Below are 19,288 nucleotides of genomic sequence, written 5' to 3' on the forward strand. Positions count from 1 at the left end.
ACAAAATCAATTGACATGTGCAGCAACTGAAATAAGACACCAAAGGCCACTCTTAATACAGACAGAAGTCGGGTAGTCAAAAATCTCTTATTCTGCTTTTTGTATTCTGAACTTCTTGAGTGGACAGCCAACAATCCTACAAATAGACTAGAGGATGTGCCTGAAATGTTTGTTAAAACAAATAACTGGACCTTACTTGTTAAGCTCATTGTTCTCACTGCCACATGGAGACTTTCAGGTTGTTACACTTGTTATACGTTTACTAGCACAAATGAATGTTTTTGACTAATAAATATACATTAATTTTAGGTCTAAAGTGTCTAAAATCTGTAGTGTTTGAACTTTGAATGTGGGATGACAAAATAAAAAACAAACAAGTGATCCATGTGATGAAAGACTGGCATAATTTGATCCATAAGACTTTATTTGATATTCACATACTGGAAGCAGAAAACAGCTTTAACAAAGCAAACTTGGTGGAAAGGACTAACACCAAGCTTATCCATCTTTTCCTGTAAAAAAAAAAAAAAAGAAAAAGAAAACTAAAAAAAAAAAAATCAAACCAAAGTAATAAATTACAGATCTATTCAGCTGGGTATAAAAGTTAATGTTAACAGTACCAAATTCATGGAACACGTGTCGTGAGGAATAAAAACTGTCTCTGGCCTGAAAATGATCAAAATAAGGGTGTAAACCTTTATTGTTTTGATGGATGGAAATGTGTGTTATACGAAACCATTTTAATGAAAGAAAAATCAATTCTGAATCAGTTCTATACACCATAAACTGTTGTTCTGCATTCACAGACAATACAATAATAACATAAAAAAAGCAAGCATAAAAATTGGGGGTACAAGAGTTGCGAAACACTTGTTCAGCACAGTAGAACCTTTTCACTTCTGAGTTATCAAATATCCATTTTTTCATTTCAATGAACAAAGTCATTTAGGAATCATCTCAGCCTTCGTTTAACAATCAGTTTCCATGAGTAAGTCGAAGGTATGGCATCCAAGAATTAATGGTGGCACTGATGGCAAGATCATCATCCATATTACACTCCACACAAACTGTCTCACTGGCACGTGAAAATTAAAAATCTGGTAACACCGTGAGCATTAGAGAAGGTAAACAATCTACCATTGTAAGAAAAACTCTAAAATACTTTTCTAAAGTTAAGAACAAGTTTTATGTTGCACAGCAACTGAAAGAATATCATTTCTTCCAAATGGCAACATTTAAAAAAGAGGAATAGCACAATTCATTTTACTTCATCACAGGGGTTTGAGAGATACAAACATGGGACATTATATACAAAGACATTTATTCACGGTTGTGGAAAAATGGCTCCCTTCATTCAATGTGTTCATAGAATTTTGGGCAAAAATAGCACAGCTGGCATATTATTTCAGATCTACTGTCCTTCAGTTATGTGTCAGACAAGTGGATCGCCAATTCTTCAGTCTGAGGAGCCTCACTTTCACCTAGTAATTCTGTTTCTGGCACTGCCAAGTCCTGGTTTTGGTTCAGTTCTTCCTCTGATGCCCCATCAGCCAATTCTTCATCGTTGGTCTTAGAGTCCTCATTTACCATTGCTGTTCTCTCTGTGGCAGAAGTGTTGGAAGGGACAGTGGTCACATATCCTGTAGATGTGGATCCACTGCCACTATGCTGAGAACCTGATTTGGTAACCATTTGTTGTGGGTGGTGGATCTGCTGGTGTGGCATTGCCATCGGTATTTGCATGGGGTAAAAGTTCTGCAGGTATGGGTAAGCTGGAATTGGGTGATATCCATTGACAGGGATGTAGAGCTGTGGGGGCACCATTGGCCGATGTAGTTGACCCTTTATTGGCATGAATTGGGGCTGATGGAATGGTGAGCTCTTTTTAGGGCTGGTGTATCTTGATGCACTTGTTGTATTTATGCTAAGGTTGCTAACAGGGCTGGTGCTAAGAGAGCTGGTCTGGGTAGTATTATTGCTAGTGCCAGACACCTGAGCAGAGCCATTATAGTTGGACAGGCTCTCCCAGGAGCGCAGACGTGCATGGATGTCTTTGAAGCGAGTTCTCCGGGCTGGGACTTCACTCCAACACTCCAGCATAAGGTTGTAAATCCAGGCCGGGCAGTCATCTGGACAGGGCAGTAACTGGTGGCTGCGCACCATGTCAATTACATCCTGGTTAGAGTAGCCACAATATGGCTGAAGACCATAACTGAATATCTCCCACAGCAACACTCCATAAGACCAGATGTCAGAGTCGGTGGAGAATTTGCCATGCTTAATAGCTTCTGGGGACATCCAACGAATAGGGAAAGGACTTGTTCCCATGAGACTGTAGTAATCAGCAGAGTAAACATCTCTGAATAGCCCAAGATCCAGGATTTTGATACCGAGTTTTTCAAACACAAGAATGTTTCGAGCAGCAAGGTCTTTATGGACTATCTGCTGGCTGGAAAGGTACTCCATTCCAGAAGCAATCTGGGTGATAACATGAATAAAATCAGCTTGCTCTAGAGTGGATTTGATTGTCTTGTCATCATCTGAGCTGCCAACATCGGAGTTAGGGGAGCGCATTACCAGATACTCATGCAAGTCACCAAGGCTGGAATAGGTGAAAATCATGCTCATTGGCTGCTCTTTGGTGACCACGCCAAGCAAACAAACAATGTTTGGGTGCTGCAGATGGAAACGGACCATAGCTTCATGGTGAAATTCCTCACAAAGAGCAGAATCTACCTTGTCCTTTAAAGTTTTTATGGCCACCACTTGGGTCTGCTCACCAGGTACTGTGCCATATAGGTGGCCCTTGTACACCTTGCCAAACCGGTCCTCACCGAGCCCCTCCATAAATCGCACTGCTGACATGTTAATCTCACGCAGCTTCGCCTGCAGCCATGAAACAATAAATACATGTCACCAAAGACTCTGGCCACCAGAATTCAACAATACTTACACATATGTATGTAAATCACATTTACTGTGACCATATTTAATGTTACCTTGTTATTATTATTGCTACCTGTTGTTTTTGATGATTCAGGGGCGACAGCTCCGTGTCCTGGGAGGGTGAGCTGCTGAGCTGGGAACGAGGTGGTGTGTCATTTGAAGCCTTATGTTTATTGCGACACAAGCAAACCAGAAAGAAGAGGCAAGCGATAACCAATGGGATGGCAACTGAAGGTATTAAAATAAACAGGATCTCCTTCCTGGGGTTTTCTTGTGGCTCTGAAATAATAACAGAAACAAGGTCAAATTATATACAAAATGAAAATTATTTTATATTCACTGCCACTCGCGCAGTTAAATTTCTGGTGCGCGGAACTCTGAACACACGTGGAAGTGTCTGCTTTACGCATGCTGCTGCAGGTAGCTGCAACTGACTTTTAAATGTCTGGAGGTGGAGCCCAAAGGAAGGAGGAGTGTCCTAATATGATTGGTTATGATGGACACTTCACCATGGCAGCAACATCAGCGCTGTTTTACACCGCATTTGTTTACAATTTGGAAAATAAAGTGTGCCGAATTAGATATCAAAAGTTATTGTTTGCTGTGCAGCACGGGAAATACTGACAACTATCACTAAGAAGTCTTTAAGACTGTACTGTACTCATGTATTGAAAGGGTAAGTAACAAATGTGTGTTTCCCCAAAACTGGGGTTAGTTTTTGTGGGTATTGGCATTTTGCCAGAGTAATGTGAAAAGCTACGTGATGGTGGTAAATCTCATGTCCAAATCTCTCCAGGCACATGATAGCTAATAGGGCAGTTATATATAATGATCTTTTGTCACCATGTGTGCAGCGTAGTTTAGTGTTACCAGTTGATTGTGTGTGAATGTCAAATTGTGTTAAAAATGACCTGTGTGAACAAAAGGTGCTGCAGTAGAATAGGAACAGTTTATTGCATCTCTGTCCCTCAGTGAATGTGTGAAACAGACACTCTTTTGTTTGATTAGATCAAAAATCTTTCTTTTAGAGTGGAAGCAAGTAAAGTTAGAAGCTGTTCTTAGCTAAATAGTCTGTTCTGAAAATAATTTCTAATGTATTTTTCCAACATTTCAAGGGTCAGCAGAAAATTAAATTCTAGTTTAAAAAAAGGAAAACTACCCAGGTACTTAGAAATGATAATAATAGAGACATTTAAACCTGCCAAAAAAACGTTTTTGCTCAGCCTGCAGCGGACACATGTAACTGCAAATAACATCAAAGTGAAGTCAGTGATAAATCAGTACAATAGAAACAACAGCTATATGCAGACTGGCAAACTTTACTTTAATCGAGAAAACAAGTTACTGATGTGAATCACAGAGCAAATCTTTCTTATAAATTTTTTATTTATTCATGAAAAGATATACTATACAAAAGGCAAATATTTCACTGTGAACTCCATTTATCAGAATTAGATTAGCATAAAACACAAATGAGCTAATAAATGATGGTGTAATTTGGCTACAGTGAATTAGTTCTCAGTTGTGCAGATTCTTATATAGAATTTAAAGTATATTGTAATGCAAAACCTTTGTACTTTTATTTACAAAATGTACAACATATACTGTAGCATTATTGCTTTTAATTAAGCATGGGATTTAGTGACGTACTTGTTCCACAATTGCAAAAAGTTACATATCAGCATTTGTTCACTAATTTTCAAAACAATGAACAATAATTTTACCAATAACCATAGATGGAAGTACCTACCCAAATCAGTTCTTTAATGTTTTTTTTTTGCTAGTCTCTTTATGAACAGTATTTCTGGATTTCTAAATGAATAAAAATATAAACTTATCAACCTTAGATGTGTGGCGTTGTATGGCTACATTTCACTGTGTATGGCTACATTTCACTGTGTGTGGCTACATTTCACTGTGTGTTATACTTGTATAACTATGCATGTGACAAATAAAGAACCTTGAACCTTGAAGTGGGCCAGATGGGTGAAACTCCACTTTCTGTCAACATAAAGATGCTTAACTACACATTTAATCCCTGAGATTTCTTAATATAGGCTAAAGAAGTACAACTGAGTTTCTTGATATGATAAATGTGTAAAATTACAGAACGAGTTCTGGTAGTTCACTGCCCAGACTGTCCCATATTTATAAAACCAAAATTTCTATAGTAGACAGTGAAAAACAGGAGCTTTTCTGTCATTTAATTGTTTATCTATTACTTCACTACTTTGGTGTATAGTGGCTGGCTGTGGGTGAGGTCTTTGTCAGGAGGAAAAGCTGTCCAAAAATATAAATTGTTCAGAGGGCCAGATTAGAGTCTATGCCGGCCCCCGGTCCTTATAGTTGACATCCCTGATCTAGATGAACTATTGTAGCGGAGCCTGAATCCACAGTGAATGGAGCTCTGCAGCCAGAAGTTGTGCTTATTTGTTTCACCTAGTGACCAACTGGCAGCATCAAAAGCACATGTTATATATATATATATTTTTTTTGAAAATCAAGTTTACTCAATTGACTATGAAAACTGCTTTTCCCTTTTCTTAAGAATGATGTGTGCTGCTCAATAGGATGATTTTTTTTTTTTAAGAAAATTATAATAAAAGGTATGCAATATTGTATAACAGATTAATAGGAAAGCATTGTGGATGGTTAAGAACATGCCTTTGAAATCTTCGGCTTTAAAACTGGGTTTTCTTGATGGGGTCTACATTGCAGAAAAAATGCTGCAGATTTCTAGTCGTGACGATCAATGTTTTGTATTATTTTTCTTAATCATACGTTCTTTTGTTATAGCTTTAAACATAATCTGAGAAAATATCTGTTTTGTAGAATAATTGTAATATTTCAAATATTGTGTGAATAAACATTAAAAAAGTATTTAAGTATTTCTGAAATACCTGAAAAGTGTACCTGTCAAAATGAGATTCATGGAAAAAAATCTCAAATGATGCAATATCAAAACCCATGTTTTTTGTTTTGTTTACAAAAAAAAAAAACTAATGATACCACAGCACCTTCCATTTCACAACATTGCCCATGTCAGTGGGCTAATTCCTGTAAATATTTTTGGGGGATTTTGCTTTTGCCTGCCCTTGCTGGATTTGTTTGCTTAGCTGCTTGCCTTCCTGTGAATGACAACTGCCTGCTTCTAGATTAAAAGATTTAGAACGTGATAATCCCCGAACGAGATGGTGGACACAGAAGATGAAAAGAGCCATTAAGGAGAAGACGTCATCCTATCAGGCTTGGCTAGCCTGTGGGACTCCTGTGGGACTAGCAGAAACAAACATTTTGTTGGCCTCTAAACAATTCTGGTAAACCGTCTTAGTAGGGGTGACTTAGGAGGGGATGGGAATATGGAATATGGATTTTCCACAGACAAACTGAGGATATAGCCAAGGAATACTCATCTCTTTAATCCTACATTCAAAACTTCTCTAGAGGAAAGTTTGAGGACAAGGGGATGCCTTGCTCATCACTGGAGGGAAGGTCAATAAGGGAGGTTAAAAAACAAACCAAAAAAACTCCCTGGTGGCATGGGCCCAAAGGGGTGTATGAGATTTTCTTAAGTAAGTTCGTTAAAGCCCTGGGCGGGACATCTGGATTGTTGGTTACCATCTTTAAAAAGGAGGAGGCTGTGCTCAAGTCATAGAGAGATTGTGCTATTCGGCCACCCTGATAAGGTATACACAAAGGTATAATAGGGGGAAATCATCTTTCAATTTCTGGAGGAACAGTTCAGTTTTCCCCTCGGCCGAGGAGCCCTAGACTAGTTCTTTAGCCACTCTATAATAGGGTGCATGGGACTTTGCTCAACCAGTGTACATGTGCTTTGTGGACTTGCGGAAGGCATTTGACTGTGTCCTTCTTGGGACCTGTGAGGGATTATGTGACTCAGTGACCCATTTGATGCCTGCTCAACTACACAGAACTTGAGCCCCATTACTTTTAATGAGCCAAGGATCACATCTACCTAATGGACTCCCAATTTATTAATGTAAATGGGGAGTCCTCTTCACACACAAAGTTTAATTATGAGTACCACAGGGTTCTGTGCTAAGACCAGTTCTGTTTACATTATACATCATTTTTTTAGGCATATCATTCAAAGGTCTAGTATACATTTTGACTGCTTTGTACAAGATTGCTTCATTGACAGCTCCAAATGTCAATGAAACAAGATGACATACAACAATTAGTTAAACTGTACAAATATCTTAAAAGCATAAAGATGTTGATGACAATGATGATGTTGATAATTTACTGCTTATATATTCAGATAAAAGTAACGTTGCTGTACTCAGCCCTAAACATCTTAGAAACATGGTGTCGAACCAGATATTTACTCTGGTTCGACACCATACTGTGAAGAATCTTCACAGTCATAGGTTCTTCAATCCATATTAAACAAATATGTAGGACTGCTTTCGTGCATTTGTGTAATATCTCTAAATTAGAAACATCCTTTCTCAGAATGATCCTGAAAAACTAGTTCATACATTTATTGCCTCTCAGCCGGAGTATTGTAAATTAATATCATCGGGCTGTCCTAAAAACCTACCTTTTTGATAAAGCATGTAGTTAGGGCTGGTTCAGGTGACTCTGAATCCCCCATTAGTTATGATCCACTGAGTTTTTCTTACTCACTCAACTTCTTCATTCACTGTTTGTTTACACACCACTCTGTATTTAATCATTAGCTATTATTAATCTCTAGCTCCCTGCCCTCTTTAATCTCTATTGGGGTTTTCTCTCTCTTATTGTAGTGTCTTTACCTTACAATATAAATCACCTTTGGGTGACTGTTTTTGTGATTTGGCACTACATAAATAAAATGTAATTGAACTGATTCTTGCGTCTGCCTTTTGTGCATAATGTGATTCTGTTGGCTCTGTCAGGTAGTGGCTTCAATCTCACACTGGGGCAGTTTGCAGTCAAGTGCAAAGTGGCAGGAATAAGAATTAGCACCTCTAAGGCTGAGGCACCTAAGGCACCTCTATGAGCTCTGGGTTGACTGAAAGATTAAGAAGTTTTATTTGAAAAGGTTGATTAGGCAGCCAAGGTTTCAGGTGAACACATTGTGAGACCTAGCACCATCTTATCTTGTGATTAAGTGAGATCACGTGGCCCTGGATGTGAGTGGGCATTAAGGCTGGGAAGGGATCTCATAACTGGAGTATAGATGGCAGACAGTCGTGCTCTAAACCCCGCCCTCTGATCAAAGATGGCCGTTCACAATGGACATACATGGCTCCACTCCTCTTTCAAACCATCTGTCTTCTCTGTCCAAAATGTGGACATTGGCATCCTCAAAGAGCGACGTTTAGATGCAGATGTACAGCTGAGTCTTGCCCTGTTGAGGTGGCTCTTGTCTATGTTGTGCCATGCATTTATGAAGTGGCTGTTTGGTCTCGCCAATGTAGCACTGAACAGCATGTACTATGTAGTTTAATTTGTGTTTAGGAGTTTTGTCCTTGGGATGAACCAGTTTTTGTCTGAGTGTCCCAGTGTACTTCAGACCCAGCCATACACTCAGACAAAAACTGGTTCAAAAAAACAGCCTCTCACAATAGATGCCAGGTTCTCAGATCCATCATCCTTTTGACAGGAGGTTAATTTATTCCCACTGTTGAAAAGTGCTTGTTCATAGGAGAACATCTGCTTGTTGGGTTTTACTCTTTAACATTGCAGGACCCTTACCTTGCAATATAAAATCACCTTGAGGCACTCTAAAAAAAATAAATTAAATTTAAATGGATAATATACAGACAGGTCAGGAAAACCTTGAGCCCTCCCATGAGGAAATCCGGTCCACTTTGTCATTTAGAGGGAAGGGTCTAAGTGATTTACAATGGTAAATCAACACAGAGTTGTTCTAAGTGATCACCTGATGGTTGTAGCTTCTTGATGGATGATAATGGCCTCATTCACAGAGCAAGAAAGCTCACTGAATTGTCTTATGAAAATGAAAATGATGTGATTCACATGCCATAGTCTTCATAGTCAACTTTAAACACCAAGGTATCAAGAGAGCACTTTCCACAACTTAGGAGGAAATTCCCTTATGCTACTTACTGCAGGGCTGGATTTCACACAGGTCCACCCTGACCAGAGGGTCCAGGGTGAAGCACCAGGGTGCCTGCATTAGGCCTCCTGGATTACGACAGAAGTTGTGACTTCCCCAGAGCTCAGGATACTCCTGAGACAGTTGGTGACTGTGCGGGTACTGAGCGCTCCATGGCTGGCAGTAGTGACCAGATTTAGTGATGCTGATTGTGCCCTTGTAGTCAACTCCACTTCCATTATAGCAGCTGTGATCTGAGGGGGAATCTGTAGAACGGACAATGACAGACAGACAATGAATTTCAGGTGTCTGAAATTTTGAGAATTTAATGAGTGCTAAATGATGTATTAATTATAATTGAAAGTAAAATATATGATCCTCTGCTCCTAGTTCTATGTTTACCCTTGCAGGTTATTTTTTGACTCAATTATTTAAAACGCAAAAATTGTATTAATTTGTGAAATAAAATTAAAATAGGTGCAACATAATTTCTAAGGTAAATGTGAACCGCTATATTTATGAAATGCATCAGTCTCCCATCAGTGGTTTAGACAAAAAAATGCACTTTTATTTAGGGAAATTTGGTGGTTTAAAATTAAACTGTGTATGCCACTGTAGACCTCTTGTGCATTAAAGAGATAACCACAATAACCAATCAGAATATAAAAATATATAAACAATTAAAATGGTACCCAGAATTACAAACGCAGGGCTGGAAGTTATGTCTACGATACAGCTTTGGTCAGTTTTACAGTGAACCTCCCTGCTTAATACAGTTAGGCAAGTAAGTTTTTTGGACAACACATAATGTTTTGTCATTTTTCCTCTCTACACTACCAGATTGGATTTCAAATCAAACAACCAATATGGGATTGGCTGGTTGGCTGGTTAACAGCTATGAAATGCATCCATATGAAATCATCTCTAGATCTTTTATGTGCTTATTTTATCATGTAATAGTCCTTGAAACTTATCAGGTAAATGCCCAATTCGTTTGAAAATATGAGACTATGAAGCAAAATGGTGGTGTACAGAAGAATATTTAGAAAAATAATGTCAGTATCTAAATATTTATGACCCTAACTGAATATAGTATGCAGTAATGGGGTGTATGCTTGCACATTTGTTTCATAACTGGGGTATTTTTATACATTTTTGTGTGTGCATTCATCCACCTACATGAACCCAATTTTTCTGGTGGTATTCCTATCCTCATACAGGAAGCTGCAGCAGGTGTTCCTGGCTGTGGCAGCAAGTGACAGCTTGGGAGCTCAAGCTGCATGAGTAACATAGGATTCGATCTGGCAATGGTGTACTCAGCAAGACAAAGGTCATTCTCCAGAGCCTCGCACTCATCTCTACAGAGTTGACGGCGCCGAGGGCCCCGAGATTGCTCATCACACAGAGGGAAGACATAGTAGCAGAAGGATGGGATGGCGAACTCAGAGCACTGATCAGACAGGTGGGTGGATGTTCCAATCATAGTGAGGGCAGCTTAAAAAAAGTGGAAAAAGTTGTAACTGTTTGCTTGGAAATTTCAGATATTGTTAAAGTTTAGAATTAAGGAATATATCAACCATGAAGGATGCCTAATTTCCTCACCTGTAATGCGGTTTTCATTCTCCCCTTGCTTCTGCAGAGACTCGACATAGATACTGCGGTTACCGATGAATCGAGCACAGGCAATGCCACGATATGGCTGGCAAAAATGTTTTTCACGTGACCTAAAGAGAAAAAACAAAACAAAACAAAAAACAGGTTTAAATTCTTTAAATGACTTCAGGAGAAAATGTGATGTAATATGATGTCTGGCCTTTATACGCTCTGCACATCTTTGCTGTTTGTAGATGTAACCTGTTGCTTCAGAAATATACGTAGTCTGTTGCAATGTAAGCTGCACATTACACATGCATACTGGTCTTCTGTAATATTTAAATAATCCATATCAAGCATGAATGTCAGCTGATATATTATACAATTTTTGTAAACTCTTAAACGTTACCCAGAAATTCAGTATAATTTAGATTCCTGTAATTAACCAGGAAAATGTTTGGACAAACCTTCTCGTTTAATGTTTTTTCTTTATTTTCACTACTTTCTACATTGTAGATACTTACTGAAGACATCAAATATATGAAGCATGATCAATGGAATTATGTAGCAAAGAAAAAAATTGATAAATAATTCTAAATGTGTATTATATTTTAGATTCCTCAAAGTAGTCCCCCTTTGTTTTTTTGATGATGTATTCGATGAAATGTTCTCACTTCACAGATGTGAGATTAGAAATTAGACCAGTGGAAATCTTTGAAATCTGTGCTTTGGTTCCACCCGCTGTATCTTTGTGCGACTGAAAAGGTGAACGGATGGCCTCTCGTGCATGGTTCGCACCATGAAGCATGGAGGAGGAGGTGCTTTGCTAGTGACACTGTTGAGGATTTATTCAAAATTGATGGCACACTGAGCCAGCATGGCTACCACAGCATCCTGCAGCAACACGCCATCTCATCTGGTTTGTGCTTAGTTGAACAATCATTTATTTTTCAACAGGACAATGACCCCAGACACACTTCCAGCCTGTGTAAGGGCTATTTGACCAAGAAAGAGAGTGTTGGAGTGCTGTGCCAGATGGGCTGGCCTCCACAGACACCTGGCCTAAACCCAATCAGGATGGTTTGGGATGAAATTGACCGCAGAGTGAAGGCGAAAGGGCCAACAAGTGCTCAGCATCTCTGGGAACTTCTTCAAGACTGTTGGAAAACCATTTCAGTGCTAGTTAATGAGCACAGAGCCGACTAGATGATGTCGGTCCCTTAGGCTAGCCCGATGAAGTCTGTATGTTATTGTTTAGCCAGAGACTTTCACACCAGTGCCTAGTGGATGTCAATTTGAAGGGTTCTGGCAGTGCTCATCCTGTTTGTTCTGCCATCATGAAGAAGATGGGCTACCTGTAAAACATCTTTAGGGTCCAAAGATGCTGATGATAGCAGCAGTGACACTAGCCCTAGCCAAATGCAGAAACTAGTGAAAAACAGAAAGGAGCCGCAAAAGAGGTCAGTGGCTTCCACCACTATTAATTTACCGTTCATACTTTGGGCTATTCAACCTCCTTATATAAGACTTTCCGAAACAGTAATTTCAGGTCACCTAACATTACAAAGATTTATGACACAAAAGTTTAATGCAACACAGTTGACAAAGTAGACAGAGAAAGCTGTATTTAAGGTAAATGCACTTGGGGCAAAAGATTTATATACACTACACTCATCTCATGCTAATTTTGGGCTTTGAATTCTTTGAAATGTTCTTTTAGGGTGTGATGCTTGTACGGCATCCATTTTTAATCAACTTTTCTCTAATATTGTAAGTATGCATATATACTCAAATATATGCATACATTTTATATATTTTATTAAGTGGTGCTAGAGGTTGTACAGGTTCTTTTAACTTATCAAGACCAAGGTGTACTAACATCTTGTTAACATCTTGTTAATGATAATTATTAACTACTAGTTTCTTTTTGCCAGCAGTTTGAAAGCACTCATTGGATTGACCACTACTCACAAAGTCCAAGGAACTCAGTGATGATCTAAGAAGGAGAATTGTAGATTTATACAAGTTGGAAGTTTCACACAAGTTTAAACCACTGCAGATTCTGAGACCAGCAGTTCAAACAATTGTGCCCAAGTTATTCAGATGTGTCACCACATTGCCATGGTCTGAAACAAGATCCAAACGGTCACACTCAGGATAGAGGAAATTGGTAGGGATGTTTACAAGCAAGGCTCACACCTAACATGAACTGAAAATTGCTGGAATACTACTGTCACTCTCCACAGTGAAGTGAGTTTTACATCACCATGGAGTGAGAGTGTACTGACCATGAAAGAAGTCCCTGCTCCAAAATGGACACCTTTAACCTTAACTGAAATTTGAATCTACCCAGAAGAAGCCAAATGCCTTCTGGAGAAAGGTTTCATGATCAGATGAGACCAACATTGAGCTATTTGGCTGCAATGACAAAAGCCATCTCTGGAGGAGCAAAGGTGAGGTTTTTAAACTAGTGCAAGCACAAATGCCAGCAACAACGGCGTCCACTTACAGCTGCAGAAGTCTAAATCAGACATTACTGGGGATCTATGCTTCAAAGGGAAATCTGCAATGTAGCTATGTCATAACTGCAAGCCCACAAACCCGCAAACCCATCAAAACAATGTAACTACATGTCCAGTCAATGCCGCATGTGGCTACTGTTATTGGCTTGGTCAGTACTGTCAATTTTTCTTGTGCATTTTTTCACTGCAGTTTAGGAATTTATCAGTAAGAGACAACAATCTTGGTCTTAATACAAGCACTAACAATCTTAGCATTGCTTGAGGGAGACTGCTGAAACTAATTTCAATTTCCATTAAATTTTACAAAAGTATGCAGGGAGTTCCTGAAGGACAAATAAACTGATACCATCTGGCCACAGTTGCTAATGTCCATCAGCAACTGTACAAACACATAAAGGCACTAACATCTTATAGCCACAATCTGTGTGCTATAGGTTGACACTTAAAATTCGCTAATTTCTAAAAAAAAAAAAAAAAAACAAACCCAAAAAACCCCAACAACAACAACAACCCCCAACCCCAAAACAAGACAAAAAATAAAACAAGCAAAAACTGTTAAAAAAATAAAAATCCTTGATTAAAAATACTTACAAACATATAAACACAAACAGACAAACACACATAACACACTATTAACAAGAAGATGGCTACTTACGGTTCAGTTGGGCCTTGTGTGGGCATCTGTCCTGTAAATCAGAAAGAAAACAAGTACATGAAAATAAGGAGTGACTGGCTCTACAGTCAGAAACATTGCAGTTTTTATGATTAGTAAAAGCTTCCTGCACAAGCCACTGACCTCACTGAGACGTGTGTAAACAGAAGTTGTATAAATAAACACTTAATATTAATTATTTAACCCATACAGTTAAGCCTTAAAATTAAAAGTTATAGTACAAATAAACTTCAGTCTTACCTAGTTTGACATAAAGAACACCTGTGGCAGAAATGACTTTGACTGAGTTCGATGCAACACACTGATAATAGCCCGTATCTGTTGTGTCCAGGTCCTGGATGCGGAGCTTTGAGCCTGCCTCTGTCTTGCGGATGGTTAGGCGTCCCTGTTCCTGTACTACAGGGGCATCATTCTTCAGCCAGCGGATAGACGGCCGAGGATTTCCTGCCACTTTGCAATGAAGGGTGGCTGTCTGCCCCTGAAAGAGCGTGATGTTGTTGACTGGCTTCTGGAACTCCAAAAAATATCCTTGAAGAAGTAAAACATTGGTTTTAAGCCTGATAGTAGCATTCTGTCTAATAAAACATCTGGAGCATCAAGTTTGTTGCATTTGATTGTTAATTGGTACAGTGTGTCTCTGCTTTTATTCTTTGCAGTGAAACCTATTTTAATAATTGTGAGCACACAAGCAGACGGCTCCCCTGAACCAGCAGCAAACTGGGATGCAGCCTGATCAACCCTTGAACCATCACATAATCATAGTATTACTGCTCCAGCTAGAGGGTGTGAGACAAGAGTATAGGAAGATGTTGGAACATCCTTTGTCCTTTCTAGTGTGGTTCTATGGAGAATTTTGTATTGGACAAGTTGTAAGTTGGGGCTTTAGTCGTTTTGAAGGTGTTTAAGCATATTTGTGTCTAGAAGTTTTGATCTGGATTGATGGACTTATCTGTGATGGTTTATTATTCCATAAAAATTTTGTTCGTTTCAAAGCTCTGCAAAGCTTTGAACCATACTTGGGGTAATTGTCTTCATGGTATATAAACCCATGACCAATCAATTTCAGTGTAGAAGGGATGATGAAGCACTAAGATATTGTGGTAGACCATCTTGTTCGTGATACCATCAATTTTCATTCATTTGCCCATGGAGTTTACAGAACTGGAACTCCATTTCCAGGTCTTAAAGTCTCTTTGAAATGAAATTTGAATGTTAGTGAGATTTTTACCTGGATAAATAAAGGACTAATAATAATTTTTTTTTTGTGTGTGTGTGTCCTGTTTGGATCTTTAGCCATCAGAATTGTTGTCTTAAGGCCAAGAAAGATGCCAAGCGGATTTATTTTACCAAGTGGATCATCATGGCCTTGCCATATTGGTCCATTTGATTGACCTTTATTATAATTATGAATTTATTTTATTTTCAGTTGCTACAAACGGGACAGACATGACTGGGGGATAGGACAGGGAGAAAGAATGAAAGAAAGAGAGGGAGAGAAAGAAAACCAGAGGGGAGAAGAGACGGTGAGAAGGGGGGAAGAGAGAAGAAAAAACAAACAAACAAAAAAAACAAAACACCTGGGTCACCTGTATGGAGAAAAAAAAACAGAAGAGAAAACAAACAACAAAGAGCAACATAATAAAAAAAACACGGCACCATCACAATAAACTAGCTAGCAGTAGATATCAGTAGATACTAAATAATAAACGATATTGTGCAGCACGTAAGGTAGACAGCGCACAATGTGCTTTGAGGCAGCAGCCAAGAAAGCTGTAGTCCGCGTCTGTGAATACCCGTGTGTACACCTGTGTGCATACCTAATAATAATTTTTAAAAAATAATTCCACATTTGAATCTCCACTGTGTTTCACTGTGGGTGCAGGACATCTATAATCAAAACAGTCTCTAGGTTTACTGCGGACATAAACATGACAATGCTGACCAAAGAGTTTAAATTTGGACTCATCTGTTCACAGCACCTTCCTCCAATCTACAGTCCAGTATTAATGAACCATGTACACAATTTTTCAAAAAAGAAAAAAAGTAAATAACTAAAGTATGGTTCTTAGTTTATTGTTTATACTTTGTCTCTACTCACTTGGTATCATGGTAGCCTTAGTTCTTGTTGTCTGTTTTGCTCATAGTAACCCACTACGAGACTAGCAAAGTAAACCCTAACTTCTGAGTTTTCCTTGATATCCCATTATATCAAGTTTGTAGGTTAAATCTCCGTCTGTGTTAGGTTTAAACTTCTTAATTACTTGTTGTTTTACTTTGAAAGTCTTTTGTCTTGTGTACTGAGAGTCATTTCCCTTTTGTTTTTGTATCCCTGATTTGTTCTCAGTGTGTTTCTCCCTAGGCTCATTATCTTTTGTAATTATTGTCCGATTCTCCGCTTGCCCCTTGTCGCATCGCCCCTTGTGGTTGTGTGTCCGTTAGTTCATGGGTTCCCTGATGATTCCTTGTATTATGATCCCTTGCTCCAGCCCTGCTAGGTCTTTTGTTTGTTTGTTTGTTTTGTTTTTTAATTCTTTGATTTTAGCTTTAAAGCTTCTTTTCTGAGTCAGTTCCCGTTTCTCGAGTCTTGCACTTGGATCCACATCTCGTCTGCCACACACCCACTCATGATAGAATTAAGCTTAATTTTGGAAGATGTTAAACTGTATTTTATGAGTGTTTTTGTTATTTAGCCCAATTTCACTGGAATAATGGGTGGGACAAAACAGAAACCCAATCCATGTGAACAGCCTCACAAACAGCAACTTTCAAAATTACCATAATTGCACGGTATATCAAGCTCCTTTCAGTACACTAAAAATAGTTTGATTCCCTGGATAAATCTGGACTGAGGATATTTACTAAACGTGATAGTTTTGCATGACAGTCTTCACTCTAGGAACTGAATTGTTGTACAATACCTCAGTTATTTGCTTATAAAAACACATAACAACAACAACTGATCTTACTGTCCCCCACCTGCTGCGCCCCACTTTTTTAAAAACACCCGACTGTACTGATTTTTCTGTTTAGATGTGGAGGCAAAGTCATCAGCCAAAAATATACACAACAATAGTTCTTTTTTTTTATTTTTTATTTTCACTGTGTCCTACATAATCAATTCAATCTTAGAAAATTCATTAAAGTTAGAATTTAGATTCCAATAACATTTGTTTATTTGTTTTTTTGTCATAACATTTTGACCTACTTTTTACAGTCTGTATCACATTTCAGAGCCTGAACTTTTTCAGTTCTACTTGAATAAATAAGTTGATTCAGGACTTTTACCAAAATATTTTTTAACACACGTAAAGAAAGGGAATAAAAAGGAATAGGTGCAGAGATAATGATAAATACACACTAAGATTATGGCTATTGGTACTTCTGCTTTATGAGCAGCAGACAGATTCTGGAGTTCATGCAGTGGAAAAACAGATCTGTGGCCTATTTCCCATCCTGACACAGCACTTCTACTCACAGGCTACAGAAGAGTAATGTTATCATAAAGCTCTTTAATCACAAATTGTTAATTTTTCTGTTATGAAAATAAGTGTGTAAGGGCAGCGCAGTTAGGAAAGGAGAAAAAAGGCATTAGTGATTAAAGGAGTCAAAACAAACAATGAACTGCACAGTTGCCTCCCACGCCCCCCAAAAAACAAAACCCCACACTCCCTTGTATGGGTCAGTCACAACCTCACAGTTCTTTATCATTTCCATGCAGTCCTGGCTGCTACTCCAGTGACTGCCTGGCTTGAAGTTGTGGTGTGACCAGAGGTCCCTGCACTATGACAGTCTTGGTCCAACACTCAGAAGCTAACCGCTGCATAGTGTAAGGGCATCGCCGGCTTTTTAGGCTAATTTATTCTTTATTTTGACAAATGATAATCTGTCAAAAATACACAACTCTGCTGCAATTCACAACACGAAAAATGAAAAAGTTAAGGCCACAACTAAGATTCCGGTTCAAGAGTGTTGCCGCATAACTTTATTGTGAAGCAACATTTTTAATTCTCTTATCAGTCACTTACAGAATGTAATGTAGTCCAGCACAGGTTGGGGCAGAATGCCTGCCGGCCAACACTCAGTGATCCACAGGGCCATCATCATTCTTGGCTGAAGTCCAAACTACTTTGGGACTAGTAAGGTATCAAATATCAAAGCTCAAGTACTTGATTGATTAGGCTTATCCCTGCGAGACAGAAGTAATGAAAAGCAGCTTTCTAACAAAACAGACTTTCCTGCAAGTTTCAAAAGCCTGGCCCACTAAGAGCAATAGCTTGTTTGTCCCAGAAACAACTACTCAAGGAATGCAGCTGATAACTGCACAGAGGAGCTATTCCTAAATCAAAGATACTGAGACAGCAACAGAAATTGTGAATTATAATGTTTTGATCTGCTGATGGGAGTCTGACATATTACTATGAAATAATTATTTAAATCTGCCATGTGCTTTACTCAGAGTTTGGGTGAGCTCGGGGCCTATGGGTCACAAGACAATGCTGTATATATTCTAATTAGGAATGGAAACACTCTACTCAGTCTTTCTGCATCAGTGTTGAATCTTTCCCTTAAAGTACTGACACTACTTGCAATATTCCCAACTAGTTTTTAGCATACAGACCAATGGGTCCTTCCTTGATTAACAGTTTATCTGTCTAGTCACTACTTCTAAGTAGCTCTCCAGATATAATCTACATTGTCAGATGTAGCTTGTGACCACAGCATTTGATTTTAGTCAATAGACAAGCTCAAAAAGTCCAAATGTGACATTTTGATGTGATGACAGAGGTCAGTAGGATGAAACCAAGTCATTGGGTGAAATTATAAAGTGAGATTATGGCTTGGTGAGCTATGTCAAGCTTAAAGTCAGAGTTTTCTCTGTCTCTTGAATGTGGCTCTCTTTTAAATTGGCTAAATCACTGTGAAAATCACAACAGAAAGAAGTGCATAGCAACAGCAAACAGCAAAATACAAGTCATTTTTGATATGGATTATACAAATAGTCCAATAGTAATTGAGCTTTAGGTGTGTACATAACTGACACAAACAGCATCAGAAAACAAAAGGAATTTCAATCTCACCTTCGACTGTTGGCGCAGCTCCACTCTGAGCTTCAGCCACACCACCTATGCCTACTGAGAGGCCCGGATTATCTGGAGGACAGAATTTGAGGGAATGAGTTCAAGTGAAACCTAAAATAAAAACAAGACCATGCAAACTGGTGGAGGTTCCAAGATGTTGCAAAGACTTAAAAATACAGACTAAAATTTTGCATTCTATCCTTGAAATTTCCCCCTCGTGGGACTAATAAAGGTATATCTTATCTTATCTTATCTTAAGGTGGTGCTTAAAATTCTGCTTTGTCCCAAGTAGTGAGAATGTAAAAGTGCCTCCCAGAATTTTAAATGCGGAATTTTCATTTGATGTAAATGAAGGAGGCCCTCTGCAAACTAAACTAAAGTGGATGCCTGCAAAACTGTCTTTTTGGCA

The 19,288-nt window shown here is 38.7% G+C and overlaps 1 protein-coding gene across 1 annotated transcript; it reads right to left on the reverse strand.

Moving 5' to 3' along the window:
- Positions 1-725: 725 nt before the first annotated feature.
- Positions 726-18,976, reverse strand: ror2 (receptor tyrosine kinase-like orphan receptor 2; the record flags this gene model as incomplete). Its single annotated transcript, XM_085461041.1, has 8 exons — positions 726-2,886; positions 3,020-3,225; positions 9,025-9,279; positions 10,193-10,507; positions 10,616-10,737; positions 13,784-13,814; positions 14,042-14,329; positions 18,880-18,976. Coding segments are annotated over 8 exons (2,775 nt in total), but the record flags the coding sequence as incomplete, so codon positions are not given.
- Positions 18,977-19,288: the final 312 nt, after the last annotated feature.

Source organism: Copadichromis virginalis, linkage group LG7 (genome assembly GCF_057382275.1).
Source record: "Copadichromis virginalis isolate Kocher_CV1m ecotype Utaka linkage group LG7, C_Virginalis_male_GT1.1, whole genome shotgun sequence".
NCBI lineage: Eukaryota > Metazoa > Chordata > Actinopteri > Cichliformes > Cichlidae > Copadichromis > Copadichromis virginalis.